The 26,338-nt window shown below is 41.1% G+C and overlaps 1 protein-coding gene across 2 annotated transcripts in view; it reads left to right on the forward strand.

Annotated features, from left to right (window-relative positions):
• Positions 1 to 26,338, forward strand: part of LOC308402332 (phosphatidylinositol-binding clathrin assembly protein) — a 117,765-nt gene that overhangs the window by 59,886 nt on the left and 31,541 nt on the right. For both annotated transcript variants that reach the window (XM_080891081.1, XM_080891082.1), the window contains exons 3-12: positions 835 to 910; positions 1,137 to 1,239; positions 2,469 to 2,562; positions 3,087 to 3,198; positions 5,144 to 5,250; positions 8,350 to 8,391; positions 15,162 to 15,247; positions 15,408 to 15,531; positions 20,185 to 20,321; positions 23,138 to 23,238. In XM_080891081.1, coding sequence (XP_080747207.1) covers positions 835 to 910; positions 1,137 to 1,239; positions 2,469 to 2,562; positions 3,087 to 3,198; positions 5,144 to 5,250; positions 8,350 to 8,391; positions 15,162 to 15,247; positions 15,408 to 15,531; positions 20,185 to 20,321; positions 23,138 to 23,238 — 982 coding nt within the window. The remainder of the gene's footprint in view (positions 1 to 834; positions 911 to 1,136; positions 1,240 to 2,468; positions 2,563 to 3,086; positions 3,199 to 5,143; positions 5,251 to 8,349; positions 8,392 to 15,161; positions 15,248 to 15,407; positions 15,532 to 20,184; positions 20,322 to 23,137; positions 23,239 to 26,338) is intronic.

Here is a 26,338-nt window from a genome sequence, read left to right on the forward strand (position 1 = left end):
TTTAGGACCAACTGTCTTTAAACTCTGTGACATCCCCATCAGCCCGTAGCTGTGTGGGCGCTTTTGTAGCATAGATGACACTCTGAACATGTCACCATGCTCCGCTTTGTCCAACTGTAGCCTCACAGATCGTGCATCAGCATTATGCTTTACTGATATGCAGTGCAATCCAGCTGTACATATGCTCAGTGTTGATTTTGTAGAGATTTGAGGTAAAGGCTTTGGTCTGGCTTTGTATGCCAGCACATTTGATTTGTGAAGAAACAATGAAGATGCAACTAAAGTCCTGACTTTCAGCTTTGATTCAAGGGACTAAGCTTCAATATTGCATTAACTGGTGATGGGAAATTATTCATTTGTTCAATTAGATTTCAGTCTCTGGAAATAGTGGGGACCGTGTATAAAAGACAGGCTGGAATTTCTAAATGGTTGAAGCTGTATTTTTTTATTCCGCCACTTAAACCTGAAGCGGAGAATCAACACTTTAGTTATGTTGGATTGTTTCAGTTCAAATCTGTTTTACAGAACCAAACTTATGTCACTGTCCATTTCCAGACTCTTACTGTAAGTGTTTTTGGTTCATTTGCACACAGCCTTTTCAACCATCTGGGATTCATACAAGCAACCACATTAACAAATGCGGTGTAACTGAAATAATTCCAAGATGATTCCCAAGAAAAACACATCCATCGAAGGATTAAGCAGTGGGAAATGTATCTGTCAAAACTCCAGTAAATCCAGCCCTTTTGTCTGGGTTCATTTGTTTTATTTTTAAGTTTGCACTTTGCAAGCCTTAAATCAATCAAGTGTTAACTTTTGTTTTTCTTATTGCAGCGTTTCATCCAGTACCTGGCCTCCAGAAACACTCTGTTTAACCTGAACAACTTCCTGGATAAGGGAGCTCTGCAAGGTAAAGCACACACAAACCCCTGTGAAGATCATTCACAGCACAATTTCCTTTCAGAGAACCAGATGGGGGTTGATTTGCCTCGAGGTACATCACTCTGAACACCATAATGTTTCTGATAATTAAGAAGAAAGTGTTTAAAAGTCAAAAGTAGTGTCAAAATATTATTTATTACTCACACTGAGGATATTTCTTTCCCTCTGACAGTTTGTTTTTTTTGCTCCACCAGGTTATGACATGTCAACCTTCATCAGGCGATACAGTCGCTACCTGAATGAGAAGGCCATGTCCTACAGACTGGTGGCTGTGGATTTCACCAAGATGAAGAGAGGGTACACACACACTGTCATCTTTACTCTTCATTTCACACTTATCTTGTCACACAGCCGGAGACTGTGTTTATCTTTTGGCAATGCACTTAGAGAGAAGCAGTAGACAAAGACAGAACTAGCAGTTTCTCTGCAAAACCTCAAACTTGGACAGCAAACAAAGTTTTTTTTGGTTTTTTTGGGTTTTTTTTTTGTTGTTTTCTTTAGAGTTTATCCTGCAAGACATTTCAGACAAAACTGAACATTTTTCTGTTGGATGCATGTGAAATATTGCAGAAAGGGAAAAGCGAAAATGTTGCATCCAGCTTGCTGAAATAAAGAAATAAGCAATTAGAATTAGGACGGGAAAAAACAAGCACATGAAACACAAGTTGCAGATAGTTTTCAGTCAACTTGAGTAGATTTGTGGTTTTCATAGACTGCACATTGGGGAAAGAAAATGGACTTCCGCTCCTGAAAGCTGGAGCTGAGTGATTGATAATAATAAATTCTAGAAAAATACTGAATGAATTGGAATCGCAGTATTTCACCAAGAGAATGAAACTATGTAGGAAGCATATAAAAGGAGAATAACAATGGGCCCAAAAATGTTTCTGTATCTGGCTGTAAACATGTTTACGTCTGCTTTAAAGTTGAATATCTTAACGTGAAAGTCTCATTTTTTGGGCCCACTCAAATGGCCACTAGAGGAACTGGAGATTTATGGGGTATTCAGGGGTTTTGGGGGGGGGTTGTTCTTTTTTTCCTCTCTCTCAACTAAACCTTTAATTGCAGCCGTCGTATGCAGATTATGACACTTCATTTGTGGTATTTTAATCCCTCAGCTAAAGCTTTACAGCCTCCCTGGAGCCCTGTGTTTTCAAGTGAAAGTGGGTGCATCCTTTCTGAAGGTTTTGTGTGTGCACACAATCATTTCAATTTCAGAAAGTCCAGCCGCGGTGGAATGACACTGAATCTGTGTCACGCTGATCCAGCTGAGCAGAGTCTCATTATTTATCAGAGAGTGTTTTCAGTCTCCCATTTGTTGCACCTCAAAAAAGCACTTTGCACTACTGAGGATGCTTCAGTATGCAAAATATCGGTTCACTTACTACATGCTTCACATAGTTTTGGATCATCACTTCATTCCTTTTTTGTGAATCCTCTTAATTTGCATCAGAATTTAAATTTTGTCCACCAGGTGCCTGCTGTAATTGTGTGTTTGTGTGCGTTTTTGCTTCCTGTTTTGTCAGTATTGACGGCGTGATGCGCACCATGAACACAGAGAAGCTGATCAAGACGCTGCCCATCATCCAGAACCAGCTGGACGCTCTGCTGGATTTCCAGGTACCGAGTGTCTTTGTGTGCTACATATGTGCGCGTCCTGTGTCAGCCATGCTTCGTTCACTTTCTCATCAAAATGTAAATTGAAACCGTTTGTAAAGTTTTGAAATGCATTGATAGGAGTATTAAATAAAAAAATCACACTATGGGGACAGATTGCACATCTAAGTGCGAGCGTCTGGGAAGGGCACGGGAGGACTGGGTGGGGACTCATTGGTGAGGGTGCTGTGGTTTGTGCCAGCGAGCTTCAAAGAGTGATAAAATGGATGGTTTCTCATTGAAATGCATACTGAATGTGTATTGAGGGAGTGTGTGTGGGTATGGAAGTGATGGGGTTTTTTATTTTTATCCCCTCCACCTAAACTAAATTGACATTTTGCTCGGTGTGTGGTGATGTGTTCGCTTCACGCCGAAGGGGGAGAGGTGTCGGTATTTGAAAGAGATGCTTTATTTTTCTGAAAAGCTTTGGAAAGATGTGAGAGCGATGCCTCCTTCACCCTCTCACTCTCTACCTCTCTTCTCTGTAGGCCAACCCTAATGAGCTGACCAACGGTGTGATCAACTCAGCCTTCATGCTGCTCTTCAAGGACTCCATAAGGCTGTTTGCTGCTTACAATGAAGGGGTCATCAACCTATTGGGTACACACACACACACGAACACACACGCAGGATAAACAGCGAGCTTTCTCTCCTACATGTGTCAGGAATGATGAGGTATATCTGCAGTTTGTTTTTTGTGTGTGTTATGCGTGTCCTCACACTCACGCTCTTGTCAAGCAGATGTATAAAAACCCTCTCGCCAGCACATACACACACGTGTGCGCACAGTAGGTTTTGACAAGCTGTCATGTAGCTGCCAAAAGCTTCTTTTTCTACAGCCGATGAATGTTCCTGTCTTCTTTACTTCCTCCTTTCCTTACAGTACTGTGTAAAAGTCTTGAGCTACCCCTCATTTTCTATATTTTGTTGGGAAAATAATGTTTCAATAATTGATTTCTTGAAACACCATGTTGTAGCCACTTCCCTCATTGCCGAGGTTCAAATTTTTGTGAACGAGACGCTCTCATGACTTCTCGAGTGACAATACTGACCAGCTAATCGGTGGCATGCAGTGTGACGACATTACATTTTAGTACCTGGTTGGATCGTTTGGAACTGCGGCCAAGCAGGTGCTGAAAAAGTACCTGATACCAGGTACTATGACCTAATGGAAAACCCTGCAAACCGTGGTGAAACTGTGCCGAATCGATCCAAGTAGGTACTAATGGAAAAGGGGCTTTGGACAAGGTTTCTTGTAATTTCTTAAAGCAGTCTTCAGGAATATTTCTCCAGGCTTTTAAAGGACATTTAAAGCTTTTCTTTGGACGTTTCTGCCTTGTTCCATTGTCAGTCGAGATGATCCCACACTGGTTTAATAAAGTTGAGGTCCAGGCTCTGGTGAGGCCAATCCATGACTGATAGAGTTCCACTGTGTGTTTGTCTATCATAGTATGCTTTTACTGCATTGGGAGTGTTTGGGGGATCATTGTCATGCTGAAAAATGATGCTGTTATGGATGAAACCATTTCCAGATTATATCGCATTTTTCATCATAATCCGATGATACTTTTCTGCGTTCATAATTTCATCAGTTTTTAAAAGATCCCCAACATCACTGAGTGAAATGCATCTTCAAACCATGACAGAGCCTCCACCTCTCTCCTGACCTCCTCCTTATATACCGATTTGAACAAAAAATGTCAAATTCAGATTCCCTGCTCGATCAGACCTGTTGTCACTGATTTTCAGTCTATGCCAGCCTTGTAATCTGACATACCTCAGCCTTTCCTCCCTGTTTCCCTTCCTTAAGAATGGCTTCTTGACAGCCACCCTTCCACTGAGACCATTTCTGACGGGGCTTCAGTGAACAGCAGGTCTCTAGTAGAACTATGTCAGGTCTTTGCTGGATTTTTTTTTTCTTAAGGACATGACTTTCAGATACTCTTCAACTGCTGTAAACAGTTTTTCAGGCCTGTCACTTCTTCTTTTGTCCTTCATTTGTCCGGTTTTCTCAGATTTGCTGGCATATGACAAGTTGTCGGCTAACAGCTCTTCACCTCGTTGGTGCAAAAATGTTATTTCATGCCTGTCAAACTCTGTTATCACTGGCCTTTTTTCATAGACTCAACTAAACAAAGGCAAACAAATGATGTGTTTTGGTGACAGGCAAGTAATAAAGTGCCTAAAGATACAATTTAAAATTGGTTCTCTCTAACGGTCTCTTTTGTAAAGACACAAAACTAGTCCATGCCTTGAGTTAGGTGCATTTGTTAAGTCAAGGAAAAAGAATGGCTCTGAAAATGGTCAGGTATAAGAACTGGACTGGAAGTGAGTGAAAAAGCAGCCAATGTCCAAAGAAAGAACTGTGAAAGACTTGTAGAAAACCTGGAGAACTATTACTCAAGAAAACTTTCCAAAGTCTGGCTGCTTAGTAGACAAACGAGTAGAAATGAGGGGTGGCTCAAGACTTCTGACTTTCGTACTGTACTTCACACTTCTGTCTTCCTTTTTCCTTTTAAATTTGTATGTCTTTCCCTCTCTGTAGAGAAATACTTTGACATGAAGAAGAACCAGTGTAAAGATGCCCTGGACATCTACAAGAAGTTCCTTTACAGGATGACGAAGCTCTCAGAGTTCCTCAAAGTGGCAGAGGTATATTTTTCCACACAGACACCTTATTTTGAAGGCAATTTTGACCATTTTCCTTAAAGGTTTTTAAAACAAAAAACCTTTATATATACATAAAACCTACAGATATGGTGAACCAGAAGTGCATATAAAGAGGGCCACATTTTTGCTCACACAGCTACTGTACGCTCTTCAAACCAGAATTCCTAACTTGCCCTCCCAGCCCCACATTTGCTGCACACACTTACATATATATGCACCCAAAATAACCCCGAAGATGGAGCATGTGGTTAGGCGCTCCGTTAGCTCGCTCTCCCTCTGCTCCCCACACTCCTCCATCTCATCCTTTCTCCTCCCTCGCTCTTCCCTCCGCCCCTGACAGAGATGGATACTCGTGTGGCTCTCCTTCGCCCAGCGCCTACAGATCATCCCTCTTTCTGTCTTCCCTCTGGTGCCCCCTCTCTTCCATCCCTCCCGGTGTTTCAGCAGACTTGAAACAGTGAGATCAGCTGCTGTAACTTCCACATTAGTGGGTTTTATCTTCTCTCCATTAATGTACATAAAAAAATAAATGTTCCCAGTCACTTTCCTTTTGTCTTTTATAATTGGCTTTTGAGTAGCGCTCTGAGCTATTCATATATTTTTTTCGCTTCCATGTTTTACATGACATGATTCAAACATGTAGATTTCAGGGATTTCCAAGCCATCTATGCAGTTTATGACATATCCATAAATTAAATGACATGTTTCTCAGTAGCGAGCTGGTGCAGATGAGTCTGCTCCATGTGGTCATTAACGCTACATCTAAACGATGAGTAGTCAGTGTAGTAAATGTACTAAAAACAACTGAGATCTTGAGGTGTTACCTTTTTAGTTCAATGGATTGTTGAAGCAGATTTGCACATGAGGGTTGGGCATCATTTTAAGAAAGCAGCTTTCCACAGCAGACATTTTTGCTCAGGCCCTGCTGTTAGAAAGATTACCAGTGGCTCAGAACTGTTCTAATCAAAGGGAGCAACATGAACAGTGAGAGGACTCAGGTGACTGGACATTAGTCTTCATTAATTCTGAGATTTACCCCTCTTGTCGTGTGATTGGTGAAAAATGTCTGCAGTGTAAAAGGCCTCCTGTTAAAATGGGACCGTCCCATTTTTCTAAACTCTTAAGCTTTCGTTTAATAACTGAAAGCACCTGGATTGACTTGAAATGTGCCCTTGATATTCATGTTTGGTTGTTTTGTGATAAATGACAACAGGATAAATAATCAAAAGTATAAGTTGGAGGCCAACTAATTAAAATATCGTCTTTGGAAGGCACATGTTTAATTCTTACAGTGGCTGAATCAGACATTTTACTGACTTTGGACTGTGCAGCTAGCAGGGTAAAGACTGTTTAACATCCAATCTGACTCTTTTTACTTTAGGATATCTGTGTTCTCTCATGCAAGCCCACTGGTTAAAGTTGAAAAAAGGGGGGGAAAGAAAATATGCTGTCTTTCAGTTCTAATGTTTTACGTATCAGGACATAATTTAAAAAATCCTCAGCAGGTAAACACAACCTCAGATGAACAGCAACATATGACAAATTGCACAATGTCCTTATTTAATTAAGAAAATGAAGCTAAAACACACAAACAGTTTATAGAAAATTAGTGCACCCCAGGACTGAGCAGCTTGTAGAAGCACCTTGAAGGAACTGTTTTCTGTGGGACTTCATTAGTTTTTCACATCATCTTGGAGAAATTTTGTCCCGCTGTTATTTACCATGTGTAGTCAGTTCATTGAGGCTTGTAGGTATTTGTTCATGCACAGTTTGCTTAAGGTACCACCGCAGCATTTCATTCAGGACCCCAAACACAGGAGCAAATCTAAAACAGAATGGCTGAAAAAGAGTCAAACTCCTCGTCCTTATCTGTCAGACAGATGTTTGTCTCTGGAATACTTTGGTATTCAGAGGAGTTCATGTTCAGCCCAATGACAACGTGCCCAGATCCTGTGGCTGCAAAACAAGCCCAGATTCATCACCCCACCTCCGCCGTGCCTGACAGTTGGTGTGAGGTGTTTGTACTGATATGCTGAGTTTGGCTGTCTCCAAATGTCGAGCTGTGAATTACAACCACACATCTGATTTTTATCTTGTCTGTCTAAAGGACATTCTTCAGCAAATCTTGTGGTCTGTTTAGATGCAGTGGAAACCTAAATCATGCTGCCGTGTTCTTTTTAGAAGGAAGACACGTTCTCCTGAGAGTCCTTCCAAACAAGCCATACTTATCCAGTCTTTTTCTAACTGTGCTGTCATGAACTTTAACATTTAACATGCTAACTGAGGCCTGTAGATCTGAGATGTAACTCTTGGGTTTTTGCCGTTTCTTTCACCTAGGGGTGGGTTTGCTGGGAAAGTTGTTAATTATCTTTCTCAGTGTAGAATGATGGACTTTGCTCAGGATTTGACTTTTAATCATTGTCAGCAGTTGTTTCTCTAAGATCATTCCTGATGTCTTTTGTCCTCAGTCCACTTACTTACAATGCAGAAGCAGCATAAGTAGGTTTTTTTGTTTTTAAATTAACTACACAATATTGTTGCTGTTCATCTGAGGGTGTATTTTAATCTTTTAAACCTTGCTTCAGACCAGATCATTGACTCAAACGATCTTCAAGTAACAGGATTAAACGTTACTCATATTTCCTGTTGGTAAAGCCTGAAGGTGAGTTTGACAACAGGTTTGAAAGAGGGGAAAATAAGCTTGTTTATGTCGTGTCCTAGTGTTTTGGAGATGGTTTTGGTGCAGGTTATGGCGTCCTTTATGAGTGTTTTCAGAGTTATCACGCCATCCTTCATGCCTGCTCTCCCTCATCGGTCAGACATGTTTATCACTGTGCAGTCATTGTTGTCATTCACTGTTGAGATGTCAAACTTTTTCATGTTTATTTCTGTTTTTGTTGACACTGCCGCTGCATGAAGTAATGATTCCCCTGTTTTGTTTTGTTTTTCTTTTCTCATCCTTTTATTTTCACCAAATGGACCCCGCCCTCCTCTTTATGCTTCCTTCTCCATTTTATCCCACCCCCGACCCCTTCCTTTTGTCTTTTTTTTTCCTTTTGTAAATTTTGTTTTTGACGACAGCAAGTTGGAATAGATCAGGGTGACATCCCAGATCTCTCACAGGTCAGTGTACATCTCACCGTCCACCTCTCTAATTCCAACCTTCTCACCTTTTTTCCCCCAAAGAGTTTCTCCTGCAGCACTACTTCTTATCTCACTGCTCTCTCTGTGCTTTCATCCACTGACTCACACTTTATTTCACCCCTGCCTATGCCTGTTTCTCCCTCCTGACCAGTTGTTTACTTCCTTTTCACTCTCCACCCTACTCCTTTTTTGTTTCTTTAAAAGAAAGCTAACCTGAATTTACTGTTTGAATCCAGGCAACTCCCTTCTGGTATAATTGATTTTGCTTTCCTGCTTTCCCTTTCACTTCTAAATACTCGTTACAGATATAAAAAAAAAAAAAAAAACCCAAAAAAACAGACTGAGCTGTGTTAAAGTTGGCCTGCTTAAGCGCTCCGGGCCATCGGCATGCCTGACGCCGATTTAAAAACCCCAAACAATGAGCTTTGGACCTTGAATCAATTAAATTAAAGTTAATTGCAAAAATGAAGGGCTTAAAAAAACAGGACAGCAACAGCACTTTCTAATTGTCAAGAATAAATTTTCCTTTTTGTTTGTGAGTTCAGTGGAATCGCTTGAAGCGTTGCTTTTATCCTCCCCGTGGTTTATGATCGAACATCAAGGACATTGTTTTCTTTGTTACACTGCTACCCATAAACACACATTATAATTCACTTCAATACCGTTAATGACCTGTTTCTGTTTGTTTGTTTGTGTTTGTTTGCCTTCTTTGTTGTTCTAAATGTGTTAAAAATAGAAGGCCCGTCCTTGGATTCAGTGGAGTGAAATTGATCACCAAGAGGGCTGCAGCTAATGATTGCTTTACCAATCCATCTGTTGGTTGTCTTAATTAATCTGTGTAAAATACTGCAGTAAGTGGCATCGTTAATTGCTTCATTTAGTTGGTCAAACAGCAAAAACTAAACAAAAAAATCGAGAATATTGGGTTTGTTGCAATAATATTTAACAGGAAAAAGGCCCAAATCCCCACATTAGAGAAGCGGAAACTGTTAGGCTGTGTACTATAGAACATGGTTTTTGAGAAATAATGAAGCTATTAATTGTTTTTCAAAAATGATAGCAAAAGTATGATTATCTGGTTGTTTCAGATTCTAAATGGTGATGATTTGCTGCTGGTCTGTGTGATAGAGCATTATTAAAGTGTATGTTTTTTCTACAGAAGGCATTTACAGCGAAACTAGCAGACCTGCTGTACAGTATCATATTATTCTTAATGAGCAACAACAGTCAGTCAGTTAATTTTAGTTACTAGTTGGATGAGATCTGCTGTAAAGGGGGAAAAAAACCTCAACAATCAGACATTTCTCTGTTGGCAACAGTGGCGAAGAAGAACTTACTTTGAACAGGAAGACACCTCCAGCAGGGGCAGCCATCTGCTGCGACTGTAGAGAATATAAATGATGGTGTTGTTGAGGATATGTTGAACCATCAACAAGTGCATCTGCTTGCCTCTGTTAGCTGCCGTTAGCTTCTCTTGGTGTTTATTAGCAGCTCTTAGTGTCTGTTAGCTGCTTTTAGCCAGGGTTAGTGAAGGGTTTTTTGAAGCGGATGTAACATTGTTGGACTCAGACACTTAGTGAATAAACTCTCATTTGATGTGAGAATGTAATCAAACTGTTTATCAAAGGGAATGTTTTTGTTTGTTTGTTTTGTGTTTTTTGACACTTAACCCTAACATTAGCTAGCATAAAGTTAGTTTAAAACCAACTATTGTTGTTTAGCCAACTTGTTGTCAGCGATGTGGAGACAGGAGGCTGATCTCAAGCTGCTTACGTAAAATGCCAATAATGTGCAGTGACTTGTCTTTCCTGGCCACTGTATTCAAATATGGTTGGTGAACAAGCTGGCTTCTGCAAACCAGCTTTTTAATAGATGAATTATACGTTTATTAGAAGGCATCAGTTTGCTGGAAAAGTAATTACATACTGTTCTATGCATATTTATGATTACAGTATCCTCTTTTCTGCTGACTGTATCTTTAAAGTAGCAAGTGTAGGCTAAATGTGGATGCATGTAATCAGAGATGCTGTCTTAGTGTTGGGTTGTGGGATTTCTTTTTGGTATTTTATATAACAATGAGTCAAAATTAACTTGGCATAGAGCAGTTGCTTCTGACAGATCTATTTCACCCACCCGCGACTTCTTTCATAGCACACAGCCACAATATGTGACTGATCCTGGTGTCATCTAGTTCCTTTGTCGCTGTCACAGTCTCTGCTATGCCTCAGCCAGCTCAGTTTGGTGCTGTTCAAATATCAGCACCATATCTCAGAAGCGAGTTATCAATTGGTGTGTCCTTGGCTGACAGATTCATCCATAACAAAATAATCATAAGCTGCAGCCCTGATTGGATTGACAGTTTATTAAATTGAGCATACTTTGGCTCATAGTTGAAATAAACTTGGGTGAATTTTTTTTCCTATTTTTGCCTAAAGGGAGGGGGAGTCTCCCACACACTGACACACAACAGTAAAACTTTACAGCTTGCTGGATCGCGACCTTGGTTATGCATTACTAAAAAATCATTAGAGTGTGAAGCTGGAAGTCAACAGCATGCGAGCTGACAGTGTGGGTGTTGAACTCATAGTAAAACTGCACAGTTTACTGTAGTCATTAAACAGACGTTTTTCTTCTTCCCCCTCCTCTCGCAGAAAACAAAAGGATCATACATTGTAGGTGGTGGGTTGCATACTCTACGCCCCCCCAATCCTGCTTAACCTCCTCCTCCTGCATGAACGTCTTCATAGCATGTGTGTGTGCAACCATACACACTTGCACCTCAAGCCCTCAAAGGCATGCTCTTCCCCTGTTTTTCGAGCGCAGAATGATCTGGTGTCAACTCAGTGCAATATGTGTGTGTCGGCCTCAGGTGGCAGTCGCTATCAAACGCGCACACACACACACACACACACACACTCAAACGCGCACACACACAGCCTTGGCACGACAAGCAAAAGGCCATGAAACCTCATGAATAGAAAATGAAGCTTCACCCCTCCGTCTTCATCTGCATGAAAAGAATCTCTGCAACGGCTTTCGGCTCAGCTCATTTAAATTCCGTCCTCCTCCTTTTTAGATGTTGTTTATTTCATACTTGTCATGCACGACATCATTTCTTCAACACGCATGGTGCAGGTGCTTTAATAGTGAATGACCCGAGCATTACTGCGTAATCACTGTCAAAAAATAAAGGAAACATCAGAGAGAAGAAAGCAGGGATTCTTTTTTTTTTTTTTTTTTTTTTTAATACTAGCACTTTTTTCTCAGTGCTTTCTAAAGTCAGAGGTATTACTGCTAAGCATCTTATGTTAAGAGCAAGGCATGCTCGTGATATTTCCCCCCCCTCTGAGAGTGTGTGTGTGTCAGAGCTAATATTGACTAAGCACACACACAGTCTTCTTTTCACCTATTCAGACTCTGCGGCAGTTAAAGATCTTTCTTTGTGCAAGTCGCTGTTTCTTTAACAACCAGGCAACAGTTTGGCAAGAACCCACTGTCTGGCCCAGCCTCCAAATGCCTCTTTTGTGTGTGTGTGTGTGTGTGTGTGTGTGTGTCTACTGACAGCGAACTTTGCATTCTTGCGGACGGAGAGGCAGACGTGACGTTGTGATATTTTCACAGTGAAAGAATTTCCCCTCCTCTCTCCAAAGCCAAAAGAGAGATGAACTATTCTTTTAATTGCTGCATGCTAAGTATGGACGACTGAAACTCCCACTTATAGAAATGATGAGTTTGGGTCTCTAATTTATTGGACTAGTGACACATTTTGTTTGCAGTCTTGCTTCTGTACACCACCACAGTAGATTTTAAATCACTGAGTCTGTGATTGACTGTGAAGGTTTTCAGAGGTCTAACAAACATTTTGCATTAACTGTTTAAAAATTGCAGCCATTTTTATACATATTACCGTATTTTAGAGGTTTAAAACTGACTGACAGGCACTTTCAGTTACAGTTCCTTGTTATTCTCTAAAAATAAAGCAGACTTAATATCCAAAGTTGATTCAAAGTGTTGAATTTTTATTTTTTAGGCTTTTAACTAATTTTAAATGTAAGACCCAAAGAGATGACAGTGTGAGTGAGGGAGGCTGTCATTAGGCTCTAATACTAAAATAAACCTACCAGAGAGGAACAGCAAGAATTTTCAGTGTGGCAAAATCAACAATTTGGTTCATTTTTTTTAAAAAAAAGGGGACGGCACCAGCCAGCTCAGGAACACCAAAAAGTCCCACCAAAACCCCACAGGATGTGACTAAAGATGTCAGAATTATTTTCATGGTTAAGAAAAATAAATTCACAACATCTAACCAACTCAGGAGCAATCTCAAGGAGGTATGAGTATTATTGTCAGAGTGTAAAATCAAGAGACACCTTCATGAAATACAGACTGTTTACAACAAAGTGCAAGTACAAGAAGACCAGATTAGACTTGGCCTGCACAGTTCTGCAAAAAGGACAAAAGCCAAATCTGCCAAAGCAACCCAAGAAAAAATTGGACAAAAAAAAAAGTCAGTCACCTGATGTCAAACCAACACAGAGGCTTTTTAGTTACAAGATACAGAACTGAAGATGGAGATCTACAGACAAGCAGCAGCTAAAGAGAGCTGTAGTAAGGGCCTGTTGGAGCATCTCAGTGAATGTTACGCCCCAGTCTAGGGGTACAGGAACGCAACATAAGTTTGAAAAGACTGCCCCGCCCTGGTCCCCAAAACCATACACAGAGGGAAACCAATTCCTTAGTGAATCGTGTTTTATTATCTACACTGCAAAAATGAAGCGCCAGGGTGAACAAAGGCCAAAATAACAAACAAAACAAGCTAAGTCAGGAGGAGGTGCTATCTAAAACCCTATGTGAAATCAAACAAAAGACAAGCGCTACACCTAACTCCCTAACTGAAATAAACAGGAGAAAACAGTGCAAGGAAAAACAATACGGCAGCTCACCCCTTCTGTTGCAGTGCTATTTACAATGTGCTATGTACAATGAAAGCTAATATACACACTATATACAGAACTCAGAGAAGCCGCACAAATCACAAGCACAAAAGTCTCAAGTTTTGGAGGCCAGGGTCAGGTCTGCTGCTGCTGTCAGTGGCTGCCCCGGGACAACTGCTGGTGAGGGATTTGAAGAAGATCACATGGCCAGGGGACCAATCAGCAGCCGTCAGCTCATCCACTCCGGGACCTGCAAAGACTTAAAGGCAGACAGACAACAACAGCCACCAAAACAGATTATGGACAGGGCCATAACAGTGAAGGAAACGCAACATCTGTTGATGTCCATGAGTTTGACCTCTATTTCCTAAACAGTTTATGCAAAACTGTTCGTTGAATTAAAGCTGAAAGTCTCCCACGTGGTGTTGTACAGACGCAAAACTCTGAAAATGTTGCCTTTTCCCAACAAGTTATGGGCATCACTGTAAATGAGCCATTAATTGCATCAAGAAAATACTGTAGGCATTAATTTCATTAATGAAATGTGACAGATTGATTTATTTGCCAATTTTATTTTTATATTTGAAAAGGTTCTGGTTGTATTTTCCATCCCAGTTTACTTTGATGTGATATATATTCATTTATTTCAATAGAGATACTTTCTTTTTCCAGAAATCTATCGTCTTTATCTTGTTTAGCTGTTGGTCTCAATTTTTTTTTAGCAGACAAAGAAACACACTTTGAATTACAGTCTACTTATTTGTGTAAATCAGAAATACCTAAAGAAGCATCAGAGCAATAACAAATACATCATTTATTAAGGGACATACTTTAAAATAGGAAATGAAGTAAAGCTAAATAATGCAAAGCTATGTTGAATCAGTTGATGTCATTTAATTGATTTTGTTTAATTTTTATGTCCCGTTTAATATAATGTAATTATTTCTAATTTTGGCACTCGTGGTCCTCCGTAGCTCTTAAAAACCATTGATTATGCAGCGATAGTGCGGCTGCCTGGCTCGCTGTCGCCTTGCTGTTTTGCTGTGGTCTTTTTTGGCATTAATGAGGCACCTAACGAGTGCAGAAGACGTCCTGTTGTGCAGTGTCAAACAATTGGAGTTGAACTCGAAGCTGCAGCCGAACTGTTTTATCTGTAGAAGCATAGCAACAGTCCCCAAGTAACCCACTCGCTAACTGGTACACAACAGCTCAAATTTAGCGCTGCTGCCTGGTGTCGTTGTACAACAAAAGGCTCTTTAAACACTCCTAGCCTCGCTTGTTTTTAGGAAAAACAAGCGAGGCCATGATCTCAGTCTGCAAGTGCAATAAATGCAGAGAGAATTAGTAAAGCTACAGCAGAGGCACACTGACAAGTCAGAGGTAAAGAGTACAGCCTGGCATTGTTTGACAGGACGTCGCGGTGTGAGGGCACTGCAAGATGAATAAGACAAAGAGGCAAACGTAGCAAAGGGAAGGCCCGGCATTGAAATGATCGCTCTGTGCTCGGGAAGTCAAGAGAATAAGGCGCAGCCTCTCCTCTTCAACTTCTTCCTCACTCTTTTTCAACCTCCTCCTTTGTTGTGTCTCTCCTTTGAGTCTCCTGCTAACAGTGTGAGTGTTTTCTGCATGTTGCCTTGGCTATTCCTGGAGCCTGATGTACTCTGTTACCTTCCTGTGAGACCAACTAACTCTGGGTGCTGTTTGTGTCTGTTACTGTATGTGTAGGTGGGGGTTTTTGTTTTTTTGCATGTGAGAGAAACAAGTTGAGCGGATGACTGAATTTCCTCCGTTTCTCCCCTCATACTCGACTCTCAGGCTCCCAGCAGCCTGCTGGAGGCTTTGGAGCAGCACCTTGCCTCTCTGGAGGGCAAGAAGACCAAGGAGCTGAATGCAGACACCAGGTAGACACGTTATAATTGGTCAGCGGCATCAGCCTTTCTCTAGTTTGCGTCATTTGCATTTCCATCATATGAAATTTCACCGTTCCTCCTCGAGAGTACTCCCTCAAAAAGAAAAATTGAACACCACCTCTGTTTTCTCCCCTTTCTCTTATGTTTGCAGAGCATCCACCCTGTCGAACGCCGTCTCGTCTCTCTCCTCCACCGGCATGTCCTTCAGCCGCATGGATGAGAAGGAGAAGCAGCAGGCTTTGGAGGAGGAACAGGCCAGATTGCAGGCGCTCAAGGTAACAAATTTTATTCTTTTTGGCCAAATTGTTTCTGGATCAAAGCAGGGCAGAGTCAGAGCTGCAGCAGCAGAGAGGCCAGCAGCAGCAGGTCAAGTAGTTACTGCTGTCTCCCCTTTCAAGAGACTTTTCAAGTGGCATCACTTGATTCAATTTATTCGATTTCGTGCAGCTCCTGCCAGACACAGCCATTTCTTCCCACATATTCAGTAATGCTTCAGTCGTTCAGCAGCCTTCGATGAATGAAATCAGTGCAGGCTTTTATTTTTATATATGTATGTATATATATATGTATGTATGTATGTGTATGTATATATGTATGTATGTGTATGTATATATGTATGTATGTGTATGTATGTATGTATATATGTATGTATGTATATGTGTATGTATATGTGTATGTGTATGTGTATGTATATGTATATGTATGTGTATGTATATGTATATGTATATGTATATATGTATGTGTATATGTGTATATATATATATGTATATGTGTATATATATATGTATATGTGTATATATATATGTATATGTGTATATATATATGTATATGTGTATATATATATGTATATGTGTATATGTGTGTATATGTATATGTGTATATGTGTGTATATGTGTGTGTATATATGTATGTGTGTGTATATATGTGTGTGTGTGTGTGTATATGTGTGTGTGTGTGTGTGTGTGTGTGTGTGTGTGTGTGTGTGTATATATACGTATATATATGTATGTATACGTATACGTATATATATGTATGTATACGTATATATATGTATGTATACGTATATGTATACACATGTATACATATACGTATACATGTGTATACGTATACATATACGTATACATGTGTATACGTATACATATACGTATACATGTGTATACGTATACATATACGTATACATGTGTATACGTATACATATACGTATACATGTGTATACGTATACATGTATACGTATACATGTGTATATGTATGTGTATACGTATACATGTATATATGTATGTGTATACGTATACATGTATATATGTATGTGTATACGTATACATGTATATATGTATGTGTATATGTATATGTATGTGTATATGTATATGTATGTGTATATGTATATGTATGTGTATGTATATACATGTGTATGTATATACATGTGTATGTATATACATGTGTATGTATATATATAGATGGATGGATATAGATGGATGGATGGATAGATATAGCGCAGATAATGTCGTAGTGTTCAGTGTTGAATGCTCATTTTTATTGAACTGTATTAGAGCAGCTTTGCATGATTCCCACAGTTTAAAATGATGCTCATCGTTCTCACTCTGAGTTTTGATGAAACTTTGGTTGTTCTGTTGTCATTGAACAGCAGATGGTTGGAGCTCATCCTTTCTCTTTGACCTCATGCAGGCCAAGAGCAGACGAGCTGTGTGACACAGAGCGTGAAACCTATTACGTCTACACATGCTCAAAAAAACCATACCTGATTTTAGCTCCTCCCCCCTTGAAAGTCATGACTATGTTAAACTTGTGCAATAAGCCACCCTGAACCTAATGTTCACTTTGAAGACAAGGAAGAAGTCACAGAAAAAGATGGCACAGGCCACATCAAGTCGCTGAATGTTTTTCTTGGATGCTTCTGGACATTAGACAAGAACTTTGTGTTGAAAGTTCGATACAGTGGGACAAAATTCAAGTGTAAAACCCAGTGAATCTCATAAATGGACAGGCGTGCTTCCAGCAGCATTCCTGACCCTTGGGCTCAGACACCACACGCTCCTCCACTGTCGTTGCCAGTGATGGTCCTCGACATTAAAATCGGGTCATTTAGACACAGAAGTCGGCAGTGATGCAAACGTAAATCAGGTGTGGATGTTGCTTTTTATTGCTGGAGTCGGAGTGCTTGTTATAAGTCTGTGCTTGAAGCTCTTTAAACCCATCCTATAATCCAGCCTGTCTATATGGAAATAAAGAATAATAGCCACACAAAAACCACCTCCATGACGAGCGTAGCTGCAGTCCTGTCTCTGGAAAAACTCTACTGCAAATCTCCTGCAACATTTAAGCACTTACAAGTGGGGAGGAGAAATAAAATCCATACTGCTCCACTTTGCTTTACCGGTAGAAGACCGGCTGTGTTGTTGTTGCGTTGCTGCTGAAAGATTGTCGAGTAACTTTGGCGAGTTCTGAACTCCCAGTCGAGGATAAAGGCCAGCAGTCTCAGTGGCGAAGTGAGCAATAGAAAAGTCAAGTGTAAAATGTGTTGACGTTTCTTGCTCCAGCCCTGGGAGTCCTGCCTTACAGCAAACTGTAATTGAGTAGGAGCAGTGAAGCTACAACACAGCGACTCAGTGTGTGTGTGCATGTTAAGCGTGCTTACATCCTGGCAGAAAAGATACAGTACGTGTCTCCCAGTGTTACTGGGATCTCTGTGTGTATCCTGGCAGATTACACTTGTCTGTGTGTTGCCAGCCAGCCAGCGCGCCTAGGTGTGCGCTCGCGTGCACGTGCTTGATTGGATTTTAGCACGCTGTTTACTCCGTGCCTTTGGTTGCCCCCCGTTTCTGCCAGGGTCCACCGATTACCTTTTGGGTTTAGTAAGAAAGGAGAGGGGAGATAAAGTGAGAGCGAGAGCAGAACAGAGTAAAGAAGAGGAGCTGAAAAGAGAGAGAACGAGCTCTGGGGTTAGCGGGGGTCGTCCAAATACTCTAGTCCAGCTGTCTGCGCTCTCTGGTGTCCATATGGACACATGCACTCACGCTCAGCTACTGTCCAGCTGGGGCCTCGGCCAAAACAATAACAGCAGTTCCCATTTGTTCCTCGCTGCACTGTCAGAATAACGATGAAGAGGACTCGGCCTGGCTGAGGCCGGCGCGGCAGCAGCGGGAGCTTCTGCCTATTAATCCGCTCAAAGTCCAAAATCCCTGAAAGGTGGACGAGGTTGTAAAGTGCAGTAGAACATTTGCATACATTGAAAGTTCAGGCTGAAGTGAAAATGCCTGGACAAGCACCTGAAAGCTTAAACATTCAAGACGTTTTATTGTCATTATGCAAGCAAAACCATGACAGTAAGGCAGTGATCCCTCACAGTGTGTAAAAAGTGTTGGTTCAAGTCAGTTTCTGGCCACTTTCATTCTTTTTTTTTTTTTTTTTTTTTTGACTTATTATTATTTTTATTGTCCATTTTATTTCTAGTTTTGCACTTTAGTTTTCCTTCTTGTTTTAAGACGTGATTTATTTTTTGCCACTTATTCTCTAACGTGTGCCTTTCTCTTATTTTTGTATGTATTTCTCCTGCTGTCTACTATTTATATTTCTTCCTGCACAGTTGGTGTTGAGCACCCACAGTTTCATTGTACATGTACAATGACAATAAAGGGCTATTCTATTCATTCTATTTAATGCTTTCTTTTAACTGGGAGCACTTTGGTCAGAGCTGTTGTTTCCTTTCTTTTTCCTTTTTCTTTTTTCTTTAAACACGCACTATCAATAAAGTATATGGACATATGTGCATCGATCCCTGTGGAGAAATGAGTTCATTGCCACAGCGAATCAGGGGAAGGACACGAGTGTGAGACGAGAAACAGGCAATAACAACAGCGAGAATGACAAAAGCGAGCGATGTGGTCGCTGAAAACGGCACTCGAAGCTTCAGCGTCTTCTGTGACTCGCATGGAGAAACCGATATTAGTTATTTTATTATCATGTGTTTTAAATTTTAACACAGATGACTGAGAACAGAGTTGCTTGACAGTTGGACGTCTTCCGTCGAGCTGATCCTGATGCAAAATCTTTATATTAATGCAAGAGTTAAGAGTCTCTAGAGCTGCAGGAACACCTTCAGAGTGCTTTGATGATGATTTGATGAATAAATTATTTAAAACTGCATTATCCAGATGTGTTTCATAACCTGACGGCAGGCTTTTTTACTCCTGTTTCAGCTAAATGTAAAGGCGTGCGCAGCTCAGGCTTCACATGCGTTTGAATTCATCTTCCCGAATCAGCGGAAAAGGCACAAAATTCTAAACCTGTTATTGTTTTCTCCAGTTTGGTTGGACTCTGCTGATGTCGGTGTTTCTGTCACCAGAGAGATCCGCATTCAGCGTTTCAGCAGCACCTGAGTCTCGGGGTCAAGCGCTGCTGGACTTTTTAGCATCGCAACAAAAAAGAATTTGCTGGAAACAATTAGTTTTAAAGTACTTTACACTAATAGCCTGTCATTGTATTGTTGTGTGCGCTGAATCAAAAACAACACGGCAGCCTTGGCAGGCGAAACTGCACAATAATCTGAGGCTGGGAATTCATTTGGCCTGGCTTTTAAAGCCAAGAAGTGACTCTGTAGATCCCCAAAGCGTACTTTCTCCTGTGTATTTTCTCTTGCTCATCCTTGCGTCACGTCATTCATTTGTGAGATTAGATGCCTGAATCAAAAACAGCAACACAAAGCTATATAACTGCGGAGGTTTAGGGTGGTGCTTTCCTCTGTGGAAATGTGTATTTTTCTTCATGTGCACACAGTGTGTCACTTCCCCCGGATCGGAGCTTGTTGGAAAAGAGCCTCTTGTTTATTTCTGTGGGAAATAGCTGTTTAAGTGTTGCCTTCCTGGTCACATTGTGCTGTTTTTCACACTCCCGGCTGTGTGTTCTCCTTCCAGGACCAGCGCCTGAAGGAGATCACCATGCAGACTCCACCCTCTGCCTCCCCCAGCAGCCAGTCGATAGGCAGCGCCAACAACAACAACCACGTCACGCAGACCCCGGAGTTTTTCAGCTCCACGCTGTCCACCAACAGGTGAGCACGCTGCACAGCCAAACACCTCCCTCACACAGTCATACTCATCACACTGAAAAGGAGCCATTAGCTTAAATATGCAGCGCTTTGTAAAGATGTTCAGTAACGAGCACAGGTGTGCACGTTACTGAACAGGTCGGTGAGGAATTTGCATTTTACCACCGTCCTGTGTGCAGCAGAGATCTGACTTCATGCTGCAAGCAGCAGGTTTTGAGACAAGAGCAGCACATAGAGTTCTTAAATGAAACCCACTTAGTAATATGGTAACTGATACAGCACCACTGACCAGCTACAGTGTAGCTCTAACACCAATGCACTGTGTTAGACGTAGACAGGAGTTACTTTGTAACTCATCTAAAACCTTACGCTACAGCCTGACGTTCACCCGGAGAAATGTAACTCCACGTTACATCAGCACAGTCTGCAACACTTGTGATTGGTCCGTTCAGTTACATTGTTTCCTCCTGTGTTAGTAGGCAGCTACTTTTCAGTACGGCTGGGTATCGTCACTGATTTCTAGAATCGATTCGATTCAATTCGATTTGAATCTGGGAAATTTTGCCTCAGACAGTCAGAAATATTATAATTCAGATCAGTACATTTACATATTTTTGCATCTATAAAAAGGAAGCTGACACTCACAAGACTTTATCAAAGGTGTGAGCATCACAGCAGAGGCCTTTGTGTCAAAGTAGCTGAAGATAAAACAGAAAAACATGAAGGTGGTTTTCCTGGCCTGGGTTTTATAAAAATATTCTGCAGTTCATCAAAAACAAAAGAAAACCATTAATCAACATATGAACATTACCTCTGAAGTTACAGCAGTTTTATTAGAGACACGGCTAACGTTTTGCATTTTGCATCATTTTAAAAAGTTTACATTTGTTCAGTATTGAACGGCAGAAATTAGGTTTTCTTTTCGCAAGTAAGTAAAAGGGAAAAAAAGAGCGGCCGACAGCCTGTAAACAACGTAGACTTGTGCGTAACAAGCAAGCGAATAATGCAGAAAACAGATTTTTAGACGGGAAACTGTTCTTGAAGTACAGAGAGAGAGAGAGAGAGAGAGAGAGCTGTGCATGAAGTGTACGATGTTTATGTGAAGCGTAGTTTGAATCTTCTTTTGCTGCTGGTTCAGTCAGTATTGTTTGGAGAGAGATCAAACTAACAGCTCTAGAATCAGCGCAAAAAGGGCGTAAACACAAAGCTTGGACCCGCCGAAACATCAGAATCAGCGAGCTGTCGGCTTTCAGCCCCGACCGTGCCGTCGGGTGAGAAAGGCGACATCTCACTGATTCTGATCCGTCGGCGGGTCCGCGCTTTGTGTTTGCGTCTTTGTGCAGAATCCGTGTACCTGCTCTTATTTACTGTTTTAGCTGTTTGGTGGTTGTCGAAACTGAGATTCTGGCATTTTGGGCAAAATAAATTTATATTAAAAAATCGATTCAGGATTTTAATGAATCGATATCACGTTATCCAAGCCAGAATCGATATTAATCGATAAATCGATTATCAAAACCCACCCCTACTTTTCAGACTGTCATCTGGATGTGATGCACAAGCAACAAATGAGTTAGTGATTCGTTTTCTGTCAAGTCCATGAAACATATTGGCTTTGATTTGAGGGTGATCATGTGACTGACGTGATTTTTATCCTGGCATCCTAGGTGAAAATCAGTGGGAGCACTGTTGAGTTCCTGCCTCTTACATACAGTCTTGTCATTGAAACCCAGTTTGCACTGGCGTGACACATTACTAAATCTGTTCTTTAGTTTGTATGAGTGCAGAGCCCGTATAGGAAGTCTGCAGACAGACGATAACCACTGTTAAAGAGGAGCTGATAGAAAACTTAAAAAGATGCATTTGAATGATGGTGATGCTGTGAAGATCTAATGTTGTGATCTAACCTTACATTACGCTGTCACTCGTGAACTTTGTGCAGTATGAGGAGAATCGGTCAGGACATCGTCCTTGTTACGTTCTTACTACAGGAGATAGTCCACTGCAGACAAGTTCTCACTACTGGAAACACTTAAGGAAGCTGCCAGGAGGCAGGACACATGACAGACTTAATTAGCTAAACTGTTCTCACATGCCTGAAATTCAACATCACGCAGACTTTGCTCTGGAGACATGATGACATTTACATTCTTACTCACAGCTCCGGTGGGTGAAATATTAGGGCTGCAGTGGGTTTTAGGTGCTGGTGCCCAGCCATTTGAACTCAACAGGAGGTGCTTTATATTATAATACAGATTTTCAGCTGAAGTTTCAAGATGTTAATGAACTTTTTAAAGACCGTAACAAACCTCCTCTTGTTGTGCAACAGAGATTAAAAATATATATTTGTTTTCTGTCAGCGTGCATTTTTAAAAAGAATTCTTATCTAACACAACACATCCTTCTCGTATCTCATCTCCGGCTGTAGCGGAGGTAAAGTAAGACTATTTATTCTTGATAATCAGAACAGAATTTAGGCCCAGTGTGCACGCTCTGAATTTACTGCTCCTAACTGCTTTATTGCTCTCTGGAAGTTTTTACAGCCCTTCAGAGCGGGAGGATTAATCTTTATCTGTGACAAACGAACATTTTTAGTGGTGGCTTTAGCTATTTATGCTCAATTGATTAAATATTAATGCTGCGTCTCCATCTGTCTTTCCGTATCTCTCTGTTCTCTCGCTGACTTACTCGACTCCTGTTCCCCTTTTTTCTCCCCCTCCTCCCTCTCGACTCATCCTCATTTCTTTCACCCTCTTTTTCTTTTCTTTTTTTTCTGCTCGCCTCTTCTGTGGCTTGCCTCTCTGCTTTTCTCTCCTCAGTGTGCCCAATCTGAACAGTGACCTGTTTGATCTTCAGCCGGCCTTCATCCCTGCTGTGCAGAGCACTCCTTCCATCTCCAACGCCAATAGTGCCTGGGGAGGTACGTTACCTGCATACATACACGTTTTCATTTATTTTTATATATATTTATATATATAAAATTAAATGCACCAGCAGGGATGCAGACATGCGTATAATCAGACTTACACAAGTTAATTTATTTCTGTAATATCCCCTCTGGCTGCCACTTGAGCACCTGTGTCCATCCATCTATCTGACCATTCGTCATGGAAACCATCCATCCACCACCATCATCGTCTCCACCGTCATCGTGTTTTCTTCAGGGGCTAATGTAGCGTGACCCAGTCGGCGTCTTGTGTTGCGTTCCAATCTCTGCTGCTCAGTACAGAAGTGAGACTCACACAGCGTCTCCTTGTTGTTTGTTTGAGGCTGAAAAGCTGAGAACAGACTGCACCCCAACAAATTTGTGTGGAGGGGAAAAAAAAAGAAGAAGGTCGACATTTCAGCGGGTGCAATCGGCCGCTTCGGATCAAAATGTAGCGCAAAGATGCGTCTGTAAGCTGGGCTAGTGCGGCGTATTTAAGGCTTTATGATAAAGGATTATGCAGAGTTTGGCCACGTTACAGTCAGAGCGACTTCCTCACTTCAGATATGAGCCTTTCACATTATCAGGGACTCTGACCCAGAAGCTCAGATAAATGTCCCCCGTACTTTTCTCAGAAATACCACAAAGCTTACTTGCTTCAGGAAATGTCAGAGGATGTAAGATTACGAGATACTGATCGGGTTTTCAGTCGGGCAATAGACGGAGGATGTATTTTAAAAGAGTACTTTAATATTTGAGGGAAATATGCTTCCCGCTGTGCTGGGGAAAACTTTACAGAGAATGTGTGGCTAGCTGAGACCACGAGTTGTAACGTTCCCATTAAAGGGATGCACTGACTTGTCCCACTTTTTCAGCTGGAATGATCCTTTTTAGGGATTTTTCTCACTCACACTTTTACCACCGTACCAAAAAAGAAATGGTATTCACTTCATTTATTACCATTTTGGTTCATTCAAGCTCAGTTTGAGTCTTTCATGATTGCACTAGTGTTTTTTCTCTGCTCTGTTTTACTGTGAGTACACCACCTCACACAAGAGACGGGTGAAGTGAAGATGATAGCAATCAGGTAGAAGACGGCTCCTTCTCCCTGCTGTAGATGCACTAAAAGCTTCCCAGTAAGTGTAAAACCAAACATAATGAGAAAGAGAAAGAAAGTGCTTTTGTTGGAGCTTTTCAGTGGGTGTCAACATATTTTTTTGGTAAAGCGAAAAGCCAAACAAACAACAACAAAAACGGACTTAAAAGCTGGTGCACTGCTGCAGAAACATGGTATCAAAGGACAGCACAACGTGTAATTAGAGCTGGGCGATATGAGATTTTTTCATATCACGATATGTTTTTTTCATTTCAGGCGATAACGATATCTATCACGATATGAGCCAAATAACTATATTTGTAAGATTTAAATGTGCCGTTGCTCACAAGTAAAATGTGAAATAATCAGCAGCTTGTTTTTATTTAAATATTTATTTCCCATAATAAGTTCAACAGGGTAGATGTACTTAAGGAACATGAGACTTTTTCAGATAAATAAAGGCAAATATTGCAAACTACACACAAGGCAGCCGCTAAAGCGTTTAAGTTTCAAAATAGAACAAACGAAACAGACTAAATTGTCAATTCCACTTAGAAACAAAATATTAATTCTAAAAATAAATCTTAGTTTGTTTTACAGAAGAACAGACAAAACTGACTAACTTTTGTCAATATCAAATAAACTGAGAACTAAAAGGAAATTCTCAATCTCTCCTTGTTGTATAGCTGAGCTTTTCAAACAGTTTTAACAGTTACTTTAGTCTGACAAAAGCCGAATGACGAATTAGCGCTTCCAGTCAGAGACTGAGGCTACGTCCACACGTACACGGGTATTTTTGAAAACGGAGATTTTCCGTTTTCGTTTTAAAAAATAATCCCGTCCACACATAAAGGCAGAAATGAAGGAAAACGCTGCTATGAACATGCCAAAGCAGCAGGTGGCGCTAGATTCCTAACCGTGCAGAAATGTTGGCCAATCAGAAGTCTAGAAGCCTCGGTGGGAAAAAGTAAACAAAGCTGGGGCATAGAAGCAGAACCGAGTCGTATGTGTGGAGGGACAGTAACTGTGTGTATATGTAAGCATTTAAACACTGCAGAGAGTAGAATTAACAGTAACAGTATTGTAGAAATTCATTTCACCGAAACAATAACGTGGCGCACAGTGTGACGCATGCACCAGTTTATTGTATTTCCAGACTTGTTTTCGGCACAATTTACAGTGCACGCTACTCTGTTTTTGTCAGACTTGAAATAGCTGAAATACCTTCACACTACGGAACTTCTTTGGCTCTTCCGTTCGACAATCTCTCCGGCGTTGGAACCATCATCTGTTTTCTCTTCGGTCACGCTCGGTTGATTTTTCTAGTCGGCACACTCATTTCCTCCATTACCCGCTGGCTGCTTCCCAAACAAACACACGTGCGGCTTGGCACTTGTGCTGTACGTAACAAGTCACGCGACGTGACGCTGCGGCTGTGATTGGTTCGGCTCTGCGCTACTTAATTTGGATTGGCTGACCTTTTTTTTTTTTTTTTTTTTTTTTGAGGACAAGAGCGGCGAGGTCTATCGCGATAGCGTAATTTCTCTATCGAGTAAAAGTTATATCACGATACATATCGTTATCGTTCTATCGCCCAGCTCTACGTGTAATATAGCTGAATAGATTGGCCCCAATGCTGAGCTTTCTGAGCCAGCACCAAACCAGTGTCTCATACAGTATAGATGTCAGCTCGGAGCATCTCTGGGAAATTAATGAGCTTATATCCAAAATGGCAGAGTCTTCCTTTACATACACGCAAAGTTTTAGTCAGGGAAACTTGTGCCGTGACAGAATTGCCAATTACAGGTGCACAAATAGCAGCATGCTAGTTGTTAAGACGTCACTTTTTCTGAATGTTGTAAGAGCAACATTTTACATGCAGATAATTGCATATCTGTGCTTTATGGTGACGTTTTTGGGGCGTATTCTTGTTTTGTGGATCCCACAAAAGACGCCCGTTCCCCCGAGGCTTCAAGCTCCTAATCCCAGTCGGGGATG

Source organism: Rhamphochromis sp. 'chilingali', assembly GCF_963969265.1.
Source record: "Rhamphochromis sp. 'chilingali' genome assembly, chromosome: 1".
In the NCBI taxonomy this organism is placed as follows: Eukaryota; Metazoa; Chordata; class Actinopteri; order Cichliformes; family Cichlidae; genus Rhamphochromis; species Rhamphochromis sp. 'chilingali'.